This window comes from Corvus moneduloides, chromosome 9 (assembly GCF_009650955.1).
Source record: "Corvus moneduloides isolate bCorMon1 chromosome 9, bCorMon1.pri, whole genome shotgun sequence".
NCBI lineage: Eukaryota > Metazoa > Chordata > Aves > Passeriformes > Corvidae > Corvus > Corvus moneduloides.
Genome location: NC_045484.1, coordinates 8,120,624 through 8,135,177, shown reverse-complemented (window position 1 = coordinate 8,135,177; position 14,554 = coordinate 8,120,624). Strand labels below are relative to the sequence as shown.

At 41.5% G+C, this 14,554-nt stretch overlaps 2 protein-coding genes across 2 annotated transcripts in view; one reads left to right on the top strand and one right to left on the bottom strand.

Moving 5' to 3' along the window:
• CDC73 (cell division cycle 73) overlaps nucleotides 1–14,554 on the bottom strand; it is a 101,765-nt gene that overhangs the window by 34,241 nt on the left and 52,970 nt on the right. The window lies entirely within an intron of this gene.
• B3GALT2 (beta-1,3-galactosyltransferase 2) lies at nucleotides 5,033–13,237 on the top strand. The gene is made up of 2 exons (XM_032118151.1): nucleotides 5,033–5,630; nucleotides 10,399–13,237. Exon 2 carries the CDS (start codon nucleotides 10,536–10,538, stop codon nucleotides 11,802–11,804), a length of 1,269 nt encoding a protein of 422 aa, XP_031974042.1. The 5' UTR covers nucleotides 5,033–5,630; nucleotides 10,399–10,535; the 3' UTR covers nucleotides 11,805–13,237.

The following is a 14,554-nucleotide window of genomic DNA, read 5'->3' as shown; positions in this document are numbered from 1 at the left end:
AAATGAGAAAAAAACCCATGAAATTTCTTACCTGGGACTGCCAGGTAAGATTGACCTGGACACACCATTTGACAGCACAGCCCCCAACAACCAAATTCCACAGCTTCACCTCAGCTCAACAAAGCTCTCAGAGCACAGAGTTACCAATGTTATCATTCTCAACATCTACAGTAAACCCATTCCATAAATCTTAAGGATTCATCAGGATAGGCCTCTTTAAGTTATTGGGAGAGAAGTGTGGGATGCCTCAAGAGCCTGAGGATAGCCTGAGGGAAAAGGGGCAGAAAAAGAAGGTATCAGGCACAGAAAAGGCCTGCACAGGTGGCAGCAGCTGGAACAAGACATTTTCCTTCCCTGGCATAAGAGCTGGTGCCTGTTATCTCCAACAGGATGCCATCTTTCTGCTTTGAGATTGGATATTTAGTACCACTTCTTCCCCGAGAGTCTCACTTTCTGTAAGAATTGGAGTTCTTATTTCTAATTCTCATGCTCGGGATGTGAGGGTGGGTATTAGGGGTACCTTGATCACAAAGTGCAGAGGCAGGTGGATGAAACAAGAATGAGGTAAGGGGGAAAACACCAGCCCATTTCCCACTGTCGTCCTTTAAACTCCCTGTGAATGTTTGGTACTTCAGCTGCTTGGCCTCCTCTCCCCTGCTGTGCTGAATCAAAGCTTCATAAAGTCCCTGCTCTTCTCAGAATGCAAAAGCAACACTTGTGACAGGCAGAAAATATTACTGCTGGCACTGGCTTGCCAGTTCATCAGGGGAGAACCACACAACCAAGAATCCTGCACAATACAAATGAAATTATGTTGTCCATCCCCTGGAAGAATAAAATCTGCATTTAGCACTTGAGATCAGCAATAATTGCATGCAAAGCCTGAGGGAAGACATGAAATCGGAAGAAAGAGAAGATACGATAAAACAAACAACACAGTATTGAAGAAAGAAACATGTCTGGACAGTATACATTTTCGTAACACACAAAACCAGAACTGAACCAAAGCAGACCAAAACCAGTTTGTATTTTGGCCTTTTGAGTGAATTTTGAAACACTCCAAACCTGTGTTCCTCTAAGGAAGCTGTGACAGGAGTGTGCACTGAATTTTAGCTGGATACCTAGAAGATCAGTTTACTTAATAAAAAAATACAAGCTTTAAAATTATAGAACATCATCTTGAAATGTTTCCCCAGAAGCACCTTCCTGACTTGAAAACATCACTCAGACTTCTCCCTTTCTCACAGCTTTGTGATGTTGGGGATACGCTCATATTCCTTACGGAATGATACATAACAATAATCAACTACATAAAACCCCGTGCATGTTTCACAACATCTGGGAACTTTTTCTAGTTATATAGATTGATCTGTATTACTGAATTCAAGTTCTAAAGTTATGACACTCAATAATTAATGAAATCACCAAGTTTATGGCTTGGGTGTTATTAGAACAGAGAACAAAATCTTGACCATTTATAAAACAATGCACCAAGTGTAAAAGCTGGGTTTCACTACCAGCTAAGCAATGGTGAAAATCTACTAAGCAAAATAAGGCAGGCAATACTGACACTTGTGGTCATTTCTAGATTGCTATTTTTCATTCACTTACAAACATATCTGGGATAGCTAAGAAACATGTTAGGATCTCAAAGTAGCCAAGCAAATTCCAAGTATTTGCCAACCCTGTCTCCACTCTAGCTGAACTTACTGAAGAAGTATTATTTTTGAAGGAAAGAGGAGAATGGCCACTGGCCATACACATAATAATTCTTAACATGGAAAATTAAAACTAAGCATTTATGACACTCTGTATTAACACATTTCCAGAAGGTAAAAATAGAGCTTAAAAGCAAGAATAACCAACCTTGAAAATGTTGCCATTAATCATTCTGAACTGTCACTTGAAAGGCTCTCAACACATTACAGTTGATGTAATACTGCATTTTACTATGATAAAGTGGAATGAAGATTGCAAAGTATTCATGGAGTTTCCAGAAAGCACGGTCCATATGGGAATAGTGATATACCAGCTATGACTTAAGTATTTAAACTCTCATGGGGCTTGTGCCACCAGGGAGAAGTTACCAAGCAGTATATGCCTGACTGCTGCAATTACTCCAAATTAGTTTGAGGAATTTCTGCTAATATTGTCAAGGCAGAACTTTACTGAATGGCTCAACCTAAGAGTTTATTACAAAACCAGTTAGACAAGACTCTGCTGACACCCTCTAAAAATGCCACACAGAGAGTTTCTTAAGTTTTTTGAAGAAAATATTCCAAACCTCCCCAAGTTCGTTTTGCATTGGTAGATTTTGCTCAGTTGCCAGTTGTCATGTGCACAGGGTGTTGTGAGCAGCCCTCTCCTCTCCTCCCTGTCTCTTTGCAGGACTCGCTGAGCACTCCTGTTCCTGGTCACGGTAACTCCGCCTGTTCCTCACAGGCTGTACATTTTCACTTACTCCTTAAAGCCTTAATAGGTGGCAGCCTCTCAAACACTAACACTGCAGCTTCTAATTTCGGATGTAACCATAGTAACATTACAGAACACATTAGTCCCTGCATCGAGAACAAGCAGTCAGTCCACTGACCCTTTGCACTGAGATTGGGCTGAAGTAAAGCTCATTCCAACCTCCAACCCAGCAAGATTACCAAAATCTGCACCTCCTATTTCTTTCCAGTCCAAAGCAAGACCTGCCCCCCTGAAACTCCCACAAACACACAGTATCATAGGAGAGCAGCAAAGAACAAAGTGCTATACAAGAAAAGGAAATTCTTCCTGAAACTTTGTCTCTAAAGCTACATCAGTCACTCCCAGATGGAAAGCAGTATAAAAATCAAAGTTTTTTCTTACTTTTCTTTAAGATGAGCAAAGAATGATCATACTTATTTGAAAAAAAAAAAAAAAGAGAGAATGAACAAAAGATATTGGTCATTAATATTTAAGAATTCAATACTCAATTTGTTCACAAGGCAGGATGACACTTTTTACACATATCAACAGACAAGAGCTCTGCCTGAACTTTACAGGCTACACACAAGGGATATGACCATTTAATTAAAAGCTGAAGCTGATGTCTGTTCCCTTCCAAATTTACTTTAAAAAGGATTCTATTTAGAAAAACAGCCCTTGGGATTTTTGTACCTTTAATATTTACTAATGAGCATTTATAGAAAAATAAAGACAGCTCTGCCCCTTCCAATATAGTACATAAACACCCTACCTATAGCTCCCAAGCTTTAGCAGCTACACCAGGTACAGTGAAGCAGCAGCAAATAAATTAAGTTGAAACAGTGGAGATTTTAATAACCATTCTGTTGAGATTTGAACTCGTTTCCCAAATACAAGGTTACATGTCTTGTCTGAAAACTCAAAATTCAGAGGCAGATTTACATGTTTATGTTTGAGAAAAGCATTATTTCCTTCTGCCTAAGTCCCCATGGGTGCACCTACCACACGAATAACCCACTTGGTTTCCTACTCACACCCCAGAGTGCAGCAAACTGGGAGCACTCCTGGCCACACTCTCGCATATTTTGTGTGCATCAGCAACAGACTACCCAAAATTCTGAGTATTATACCGGGCAGCCATAAGAAAGCTTTGTGTGTTTAAGTGGGAAATTGAGTAGTCTGGGCACATATTGAACCTCTCAGTGCACTGATTCTCAATTATTCATAGAAGTCCCAGATCAGTAAGCGGTGCTGGACACAGGCCCTCTTCTCATGCTCCACCTCCACACTGACCCCTCCCCTCCATTTTTTAAACACTGATTTCTTTAGACTGGAGGAGATACAAACTCTTTACTGATATGCACTTTATATTTATAATTACTATTTAGGAAATATGCTCATGACCCTAAAATGTCCTCAGATAGGATCAAAGGATTTGTGGAAATCATTATTAGGTTAGGAATTGCATGCATTACAAATAAGACTAAATTAATAGAGAAAGTTAGTGTACATAGATGATTTAGTTAGGAGGATCTAAATCTGATTACGTTTCTAGTAAATTAGCATCATACGCATCTAAAATAATAAAACACACTGACTGCCTGGGGAAGCCTTATTTCCCAGTAAGGGACATGCCTACCCCCAATCCTACAGATCAGACACACCAGATAAATTACAGTTTCTTTACCCTTTGGCTGGAAAGAAAGCCTGAAGAGCTAGTCATTACCTTCTCAAAACAGAGTGGGCAAACACAGTGACTAATAAATACCTGGGTAAGTAAGCTGCTAGCTCTCTATTTTCCCAGCTATCTATTGTAGTATTTTATTTATGTAGTAAATAGAATAAGATGCTTCAGCATAGAAGGGTCAGTCATTGAAAGGAGAGAAAGGAAAGGAACAGAAGTTTCCTTAGGACCAAAAAGACAAATTCTGTGATATAGGTATGTCTGTAACAGACAAAGGACATTTTAGGTTCATCAATAATTGAAATGAAGTGCCCCTGACTCTGCAACCCCAGACTTCAGGCTGTACCATAGCAGAAAGCCATTAACAGCAGAGAGGCAGCTTAACAGCATGTGCTTATACATCAGTGGTGTTCAGCCTAATTGAATAACCTCAGATAACAAAAAGCAGCTTTTAAACAGTAAGCATGTGTAAAGGAAATATGAGCAAAGAAAGACATTTTTATCTTTTCTTTGGCATGAAGGCACAAACCATTTGTACTCCAAGAGAGCCAAATGGGTTAAATCAAGCTTCGGCATTTAAATGCTTATAATTCCCTTGCACAGCAGAACAGCTTTTGGAGTATGGGAATAGAACGTCTAGCATTAAAAATCTCCTAGAAAAGCCTAAGTTACAGTGTCAAGGAAAAGTGAAAACAATCTGTAAAAACCCTCAATTTTTCACTTAATGATCATACAATTTTTATACTATCACCTACCACTGTGCATGAACTGAGTATGTATCATTTATCAAATAAGAGCAAGAGCCTGTACAGCCTCCTGTCTGCCTTTGGATTTAGTCAAAATGAATGCTAACAATCACGTGGGATTCAGCCAAGCAGTGACGTTAAATTCTGCTCTGTCAGAAGACAGCATCTGTCAAAGCCCACATTTAAACTGCTGCCTGCCTGTGCAGCAGCTGAAGAACTACGGGATGGATTTTATACACCACAATTCCGGGTTAAAACAGCTCCAAACCATTTCTACTACTGCCTAGCAACAATGAAGGAAGGAACAGAGGGAGATCCTATTATTGAAGACAACTGAGGCACTACGCGCTAGCACTCCCTGCTAACATTTCCACCAGAAATATGGATCCTGAGGAGAGCAGAACACAGCCCTGCATTGTCCGAGCCGGGAGACACCAGATGTGAGAGCCCCAATGCAGCGGCTGTGAGCACCAGCCAGCCCCGCGCCAGCAGCAGCCACAACTCCTGTGCCTTTGTCTGCAGCATGAACAAAAAGCCCCGAGACAAGGACGCCACTTCCACGCAAGGAAGGTAACACGGCAACGGGCAGGCAGATGGACAGAGTGGATCCCGAGCAGAGCGGTCGCACGAAGCAGGGCTGGTGGGGGATGTGCGCATGGTCGAGAGCATCTTTTTTGCTGAAGTGATGGCGTGCCCAAACTATTTTCTGTGGGTATAATCCTGCACCATAAATGGCCTGACCAAGGAAGGTATGTCAAACCCTTGTGTGTGATATTCATTCGCTTGTCTGTTACCTTTTCAGCCATTACAGATAATGATCGTTCCTAATTTGCGGCGCCCTGAGATAACACTGTCTCTGAGCAGGGAGAAAGAATTCTAGCAGGTTTTGCTCTCCCCCAGCACAATGTCACTCCCTTACACTGAATAAATGCACTGCTCACAGTCTGCCAAGGCTGGTGTGGCTGGAGAGGAAGGATTAAAGGGATAATGGAGCTCCTGCAATGATTGCTTTTAACTGAGAAATTAAAAACTCAAAGCCCTCCAATACAGAAAAAACAGTCAGAAATCCTCTCAAACTAGGTCAGAATTAATCCTTATCTGAAGTAATCTTAAAGCATGGTAATATGGCCATAATGTGACATACCGAGAGCACTGAACCAATAAAACAGACCACGCAGTCAAAAGACATTACCCTAAAAGTCCCCTCAGCCCTTTTTACACCTGCTTTTCTGCCCGCCAAACACAAGCAAAATGTCACCAGGGCACTACCGGCCAAGCATAAACTGGGAGCAGGCAAAAGACTGGGCATGATTTAAACCATCAGCAGTGCAATCAGGCACCACGATTTACAAGTAACATCAGGCTCCTTGACATCCCAGAAGAAAACCTTCAAACACTACACACTCAAAATGGTAAGCACGTAACTTATCTCCTGCCATCTCTGCAATTTCTGTTTAACATGAAAACACTGACTGTTTAACTTGGATTGTAAAATAACATTCCATCTAATTGCCATTCATTCCTATTTATTGTTGAAATTTAAATACTTCGTCACTAATGGCAAACAAAAAGATGAATGATTGCAATACAAATTTAAGACCTAAATCTATAGCAAGTCAATACACTACAGAAAGAAAGTGCTTATCTGCAGAATCTACCAATTAGCTATAATAAATCATTAAATGTCAATATAAATGTGCTTTCTTTGCCCAAGGCAATGCCAACATGAAATAAAACAACTGCAGCTGGAAAGAGTTCACAAACCAAGGGACACAGCATACAAGAGACACCGGATTCAAATCAGTTTTGAGACATTTAGAATATAAAGTCACTTTACAGAACTTTTAAAACAACAACAACAAAATGTACCTTCAGGCAACACTCCAGGAGAAGCACACCTGGCTAATGTAAGACACTAGTATCAGACATTTAAAAACCTGCACATCAAACCTTATCCCAAATACTGTTTTGTGCAAAGATTAATGGAGTTTGTAAGGGAAGTCAGGCACATTAAATGAAGCCCAATATGCAACTGGCTGTTCATCAGAATACAGACTCAGGCTGCCTTTTGAACTCTTCCCTCTAATTTAAGAGTTTGCCCACACAGCTAATCAAAATATGAAAATCCAAGACGTGTGAATAGGAAGTCGAATGCTTCAATTTGCAAAGCTGTAATTATAGAGCAGAACTACAAGTACCAGGAACCAAAACACCAGCAGAGCACAGACCACAAATAAAAATTCAAGAGGCATTCACAGTTTATGTATTTGGCATTTGATAATGCATCAGTGACTGCACTATCAAGTGCCAAAAATGAAGGAGCATTATCAGAAATAATGTCTCCAAAATGCAGTTACATGCAACAACACACTCTCAGAGGACAAGGTGAGTGTTCTAGAGACCCTCTACTGTACTTAGGTTCTCTTATCTACTGTCAGTAGTTGGTGCCTGTTCATAAAATTCTGTGAAATGGAATTTTAAGTATTTGGACAAAAAAAGTAATGCTCTAACCCTATTTAAGTGAGACAAAATAATACTTTTATTATACTATTCGATGGTGGGCTTAATATCTATTGACAGTTTTTTACATCCTGTTTAAACAAAGCACCCTAGCATGTACTGTTTTTTTTTTAAGGTGCAATTGTTGTTGCTGTATTTTCAGTGCTAAATACCCCACTGTGTATTTTGAAATGTTTTACACACAAACTGCAAAGAAAATGAGCCCAAGTTATTCGGGGTTTTTCAGTCAATAGCTTTATGAAGCTGAAAAATAGGTGTGGGTGCTTCCCCTATTCATAAAATGCCTTTCTAAAGGGCAAACAGAGACAGATTTTCTAAGACACTCCTACGCTGAAAAATCAAGGAAATATGACTCTCTTAAAATGTCTTCTCATTCTAGTTCTGCCCCTCCCTGTAAAACTTATTTCGTGTGCACTATGTGAGCATACAGCCTAATAAAAAAAGGCTTCGGCCATTGTAGCTGCCTTTGCTGGGACACTTCCTCAGTGCATCAGGGAAACACAGCACCTGCAAACAGCTTTCAGTTTTCAGAAATATTTATGTAACTTAAGATTCTCATTTTTGCCTATTGCCTTATCGAAGTAGCTGCTCAACAAAACACTACCTCACTTAAAAATTACACAGAGATTAGTAGTGCAGGGCACTTTTGCTGAAGTATTTCCATCTAATGACTGTAGTTTTATAAGTGGAACCATTCAGTGTGACAATATTGTTCTGAGTTCTAGCTGCTACTCCACATTCATGAAATTCTGGCTTTGATTTTCTTCCTAAATTGTGGACGCATGCAATGGAACGATAATTAATCAAACATTTCCACTGCTGCCCTCCAATTTGCCATCAAACAATTAACTTCCCCGACATCTGGGCTATCCTTTGAAGTGACGTTTATGTTTGCTTATGCACAGATATTCCCGAATAGCTGCGTGTTCACTTACAGCTCACTGCACACTGCAAACAAACTAAGAATTACGAGTTTTGAGGGAGGCTTCGGTTTTTCCAGCAGGCAAAAGCAGGTGCGAGTGGCCAGATAAACACGAGCCTTGCACATTTGGGGCGTATCTTCTTTTACATGTGGACAATACTCGAGTTAAAGCAGCGCTTTAAGTGGAGTGTGAGTTAATTGTGTGTGGAGTGTCAGGTTAATTCCTGAACTACAGTTCAGACACACGCGTTTATGATTTTTAGAGAGGCAGCTGAGCGTCCGGGAAGTGGCATCAGCCCCGAACAGTTAAATAACAAAATCAGAGATACTTTCAGCAAGCTTTAAAACCAAACGCATGAAAGCACCTGAAGTGCAATGGGCCGCACAAGAGGCGCCGTTCGGGTGTTCCCGGGCCGCGCTCGGGTGTTCCCGGGCCGCGCTCGGGTGTTCCCGGGCCCCGCTCGCGTGTTCCCGAAGGACCGCGGCGCGCGCGCCCTTCTCGCGTCACAATCGCCGCGCAGCGTCGCCCCCTGGCGGGGGTCGCTGAGGCGGCGGCCCGGGCGCGAGGCATCTCCCGCTCGCTCCGGCGGGTGTTGCAAAGGTAAGTAAGTAAAATAAACAGCAGTTATACCCCTCTCCCCACCCTTCCGAAATGCAAATATTCCCTTTCGTGAATAGGGCAGCCTGGATGTTGTATCAGACACATACAACTTAATATTCTATTATTCGATTGACATCTCAAAGTACTTCCTTACAACGTTAAACCCTGTAATTTCCCATGAAACGTATCACTTAGTTTTTAAATGCACAAATTAATGCAAATATTTGTTTAAGAAGATAGCAAAGCAATTAATAAATTACATATTTCTATTGGAAACAGCATTTTCTATGGACTCTTGTTCATCTGTCATCCTTTTTCCTATACAAAACCCTAGGGCCCAGGAATAAATTAGAGCAAATTGAAAATTGCAAACGAATTGCTACTGTGCAGTGAAAGGTTCATTTACGAGATGATGTGATCAGCTTTTAATATGCAGCATCATGAAGCTGCCATATTGACTCTGCTCCTGAATATGAACAAAAATTTAAGAAAAAATGAAGCACAGACTACTTTGGCACTTTTTCCTACAGCTACAGCTGCTGGTCGGAATACTTGAAATTTCTGACTGCTGTAAGAAGGACAGTAGTTACACACACTTTTATAGAAGAAAAAAAACCCCAAACCAGAATCATGATCATCAGATAGCTGGCCAGAAACTTAGTCCTGAGCAATTTTATTCCCAGGTATCATGATCACTACCCAAGATCTCTGCATACTAAAAATCAAGAGCTTAATTTTAATCCAGCTGCTTCTGAGCCTGGCACCACAGCCCAGTGTTCCACTCAATGTTTTCCTCCAATGCAGAGAACAAGGTGAAAGGTGCCTGAAAGGTGACTGGGAACGTTATCCTGCACTAGCATCTAAGGGCTGTGCAGTGAGCTTACTGGACCCTGAAAATTAATTTTGACAGGTGCATCTTCTCATTGACTTTCCCTGCACAGTGGGGGCCGGTGGAGACGCACCAGGCAGTGTCCTGTGACTAACACAGCTCTGCCATCACCAACCCTGTGCCGTCTGTCCCCCCACCAGGCATGGCCATTTGCAAAAAGGGCTTTAAACTGTGAGCCATCCTAGCCTCTGCATGTCAAATCAATTTTAATTAATGCCAATAAACCTTCCATCTGCCAGCAAGGCTTTTTCATTCAGTCATTCTCAAACCCTCTACAAGGATTTCAGAGCCATGGATATGAAGCTATTTACGTCTGCTTCACACTTTTTCCTGCTGATCCATTTTTTTTTTCTCCTTTTTCTTTGGTACCCAGGATGTTTGTCAAAACTTTTACCATGAAGAAAAGCATTTTTAAAATCTAACAAATCAAGTTAAATCAAATCTTATTTCCATTGACATGGGCTGTTTTTTAAAAAAAGTAAATTTAACTGAATTTTATGTTTATATCTAGCTTCTATTTGTAACCTTTTATGTTATGCGTGTGTAAAATGAAAGATTTCTGATTTTTTTTTTTACTCTTTGCAGAGTGAGCCATTTGCAGACAACTGCTCAACATGAACAAAGGAAAATGAATACCAAAGAATAGCAGTGGATTCTAAACCAATTGGAAAAGCCTTGTGCTTGAGCATTGTCTCATATCCCATCACTGGATCCTTACAAACATGCTTCAGTGGAGAAGACGACACTGCTGCTTGGCAAAGATGACCTGGAATACCAAAAGGTCTCTGTTTCGCACCCATCTCATTGGCCTGGTCTCTCTGGTGTTTCTTTTTGCCATGTTTCTGTTCTTTAACCATCACGACTGGCTGCCAGGCAAGGCTGGATTCAGAGAAAACCCCATGGCTTACACCATACGAGGATTTAGATCTACAAAAAGTGAGACCAACCACAGCTCTCTAAGGAACATGTGGAGAGATGCTGTGCCTCAGACACTCAGGCCTCAGACAGTCACCAACCCCAACAACACGGATCTGTCCCCACAGGGAGTAACTGGTTTGGAAAACACCCTCAGTGCCAATGGAAGTATTTACAACGAGAAAGGCACTGGGCATCCAACTTCCTATCATTTCAAATACATCATCAATGAACCTGACAAGTGCCAGGAGAAGACCCCTTTCCTAATACTGCTTATAGCTGCAGAGCCAGGCCAGGTGGAGGCCAGACAAGCAATCCGACAGACCTGGGGCAACGAGAGCATGACACCTGGCATCCAAATTGTGCGGATTTTTTTGTTGGGCTTAAGCACCAAGGTAAATGGACACCTCCAGCGAACCATCCTTGAGGAAAGCAGACAGTACCATGACATCATTCAACAAGAATACTTAGACACCTACTATAATTTAACTATTAAAACTCTGATGGGAATGAACTGGGTTGCAACCTACTGTCCACATGTTCCATATGTTATGAAAACTGATAGTGATATGTTTGTCAATACTGAATATTTAATACACAAGCTTCTGAAACCAGAACTTCCTCCGAGGCACAAGTATTTTACAGGTTATTTAATGAGAGGTTATGCACCTAATAGGAACAAGGATAGCAAGTGGTATATGCCACCTGATTTGTATCCAAGTGAACGTTATCCTGTATTCTGCTCTGGAACTGGTTACGTTTTTTCTGGAGACTTAGCAGAAAAAATCTTTAAGGTCTCTTTAAGCATCAGACGTTTACATTTAGAGGATGTGTACGTGGGGATCTGTCTCGCCAAGCTGCGGATTGACCCCATGCCCCCACCCAACGAGTTTGTCTTCAATCACTGGCGAGTTTCTTACTCCAGCTGTAAATACAGCCACCTAATTACCTCCCATCAGTTCCAACCTAGCGAACTGATCAAATACTGGAACCACTTGCAGCAGAACAAGCACAGCGCCTGCGCCAACGCGGCCAAGGACAAGGCCGGCAGGTACCGCCACCGCAGACTGCACTGAGGGCCGGCACCGCCGCCCGGCCCTGCTGCCACCTGTAAATAACAGCGCTGAACGCATGGACAGTGACCGCGGAGCAGCCCCGGGCACAGCCCGCACACAGCCCAGCAGGCGGGAAATTATTTTTTTAAGTTGAATAAAAAGTATAGCTCTTGAATATTATGGAATTATAACCAAAAGGTTTTCCCAGCGAATTTGAGATTAAAAAAAAAAAAAAAAAAAAAGATGGTATATAAGGATTTCTGTGTTAATGTGCAATAATAAGCATGCACACTTTGGTGGTACAATTGCTGATTTATGTGCCAATAAAATATAATTGAGCATATTTTCCACACTAAAATTTTATTTTAAGAAATGCATTCATAGCTCTAGTTCTCTTCCATGTAATGATTTCTTGTTATCTAGAAACGCTATAAAATGAAAAATTAAAAACTAAGGAAATGCACAAAGGGCAGATCAGTTTTACCTTCAATTGCCACATGACAATTATTATACACTTCTTTAATGTACAACACATTTAGCAATGTCACAATTTAGTAAGACACTACCAGTAAATTCTAAAGTACTAAGAAAGTAGTCCCTTGAAGTAGGTCCAGTTTTGGGAAGTTTGCTTATTTGGTTTGGAAGGAGAGATAAATGAAATCAAAGTTGCAAAGACTTGCTTTGTACATCACCTTCAGAAATGCAAGTGGTGTTCTGGATGCAACTAGATGTCCACAAAGAGCTGACCGAAAGCTACTTCATTCTCTAGAAGTCACAGGGCAAGCTCCTAAGATCTGGTGCCAAGTAACATTCATTCCCCTTGGCACCTTCATGCAAATTCATTGGATCTGCTGTTAATTTCCCTACATAACTTCAAGGTAACTCAAAGGCTGATGAGAAATGTAAAACCTAAGTTCCAGTCTTGCACCGTTCTTGACAAAGTTTCATTTTGTGCAAAGTGAGAGAAAACTATTCAAATGTGTTGATTTTGCTCTTTCCCGTCTGACAAAACCAAGGATCAGTCAAGTGAAAACATGTGCTGGAGAAAATGGAGCCCCACACCTGAGTTTATAGGTGGGGAAGACTAGGTCACAATACGATTAAGAGTTCCGGCCAGCAATATGGGCAGGAACAAAATCTAAGCAATTTAAAGTCATAACACGTACCACTGAAAATAAATTGGAGAAGTGGGTTTAATCTATTTACAGATTTCCAGTTTTCTAACAAACAGAACTTTTAAAGCTTATTTTCCAGCTGTTACAGCAGAGTTGTATCAAATTCAGGTTTTACTGCTTGTCACAGTGCCAGGGTAAGCAATACCCACCTCTGATTTAGCAGCAAATGATCGAACTACAATTAGTTTTCTGTTTGACTGGGACTTTTTAATTGGATAAAATACAAATCTTTGATGTACTTTTATTGTTTAATAAAATTGATTATATTTATGGTCTTAAGATTTCACTTTTTCTGGGAAAGCTGCTCAGGAAGAAAGAAATTTCTAGCTTTAGCATTACTTGGTTTTTGTAGTGTTCCCTAGTCCTTAAAGCCTGGTTTTCATGCACAGTACAGAGATCACAGCAGGGTTTTCTCCTCTATAATAAGAAGACAAATCATATTACTGAGCACTCTCAGCAGCTCTTGGGCTGTCTGTCTGCAGGAACTCTCACACGTGAACAGAGTGCAAGGCACTGGGTGCACCTCTGAAGCAATTCCAGCAGCTCTTATGGAAGGTGGGCATGGGAATTTGCTCAACACCATTTTTTTGGTGATCCTCCACTATATTTTTTCCTCTGCTGTGTTTCAGGTGTGCTAATTGTACATTTCTACATTTCCAACACCCCTCAAATCATATAATGTCTGGATTTGGGGAAAGCAAATACCTGTAAAAGTAGTAACTCTTCTGCAGAGATTTCTCCAACTAAATTGCAAGTTCATACACTTGGTTTACGTGATGCCTATTGGCATTCATGCGAGAGAGCTGCTCTGGACAGATGCTTGGGAGTGTGCTTTGAGCACCTGCTGCAGTTTTCCCCACTCAATGTGCTGCTTGCTCCCAGCTGCTGCAGGCCGCAGCTGACAGGCACCTGGCTGAAGGTCACTGCAGGCAGGCTCTCCACCACAGTGCCAGCTCTAGACCCCCAGAGCAAGTGTGGGAAGCCAGCTACTGCTGCAGGGGACTGAATTTTGGAAGATGTCCAATGCCATAAGTGGCCTCTCCCCAGGCAGTGCTGGCCAAGGACGCAGTCCAACCTCCTGGAGAGGACTTCAGTGCTGGTCCTGGCCCTTGGCGCTTTCCAGCTCCACTGCGATGTACTCGATTTTACCAACTCTGGCTAGTCCTGAATGCTGTTCCTGGCTCCTGAGTGTAGTCCAAGAGGTTAATACTAAACCTTAAATAGTTTGGCACTGGAACCATCAAGTTTGGCAGCCAAACCACCTCTCGGGTGCTGGGCTTTGGAGCTCCTGCATGATGCCGATCTGCCCGAGCTTGGCAGAACCACGGCATGATGCCCACGAGTTCAGCATACCAAACCTCCTGCTACTTACAGGACTAGTGAGGAGCATCAGATGCTAAATAAAAAGCCATTCTGAATGCCCTTTGAAGGGCCCGACATGATTTTTAATTTGCATTAGTGTTTGGGTATAAGTTGAAACTACCCTATAAACATATTTGCATTCTTATCAAGATGGTCAAAGGCGACTAAAAACATTTGCATCCAAGTACTGTTTTCTTGCACAGTTTGTTGCAAAGCTTTCAGTAACAAAAGGGA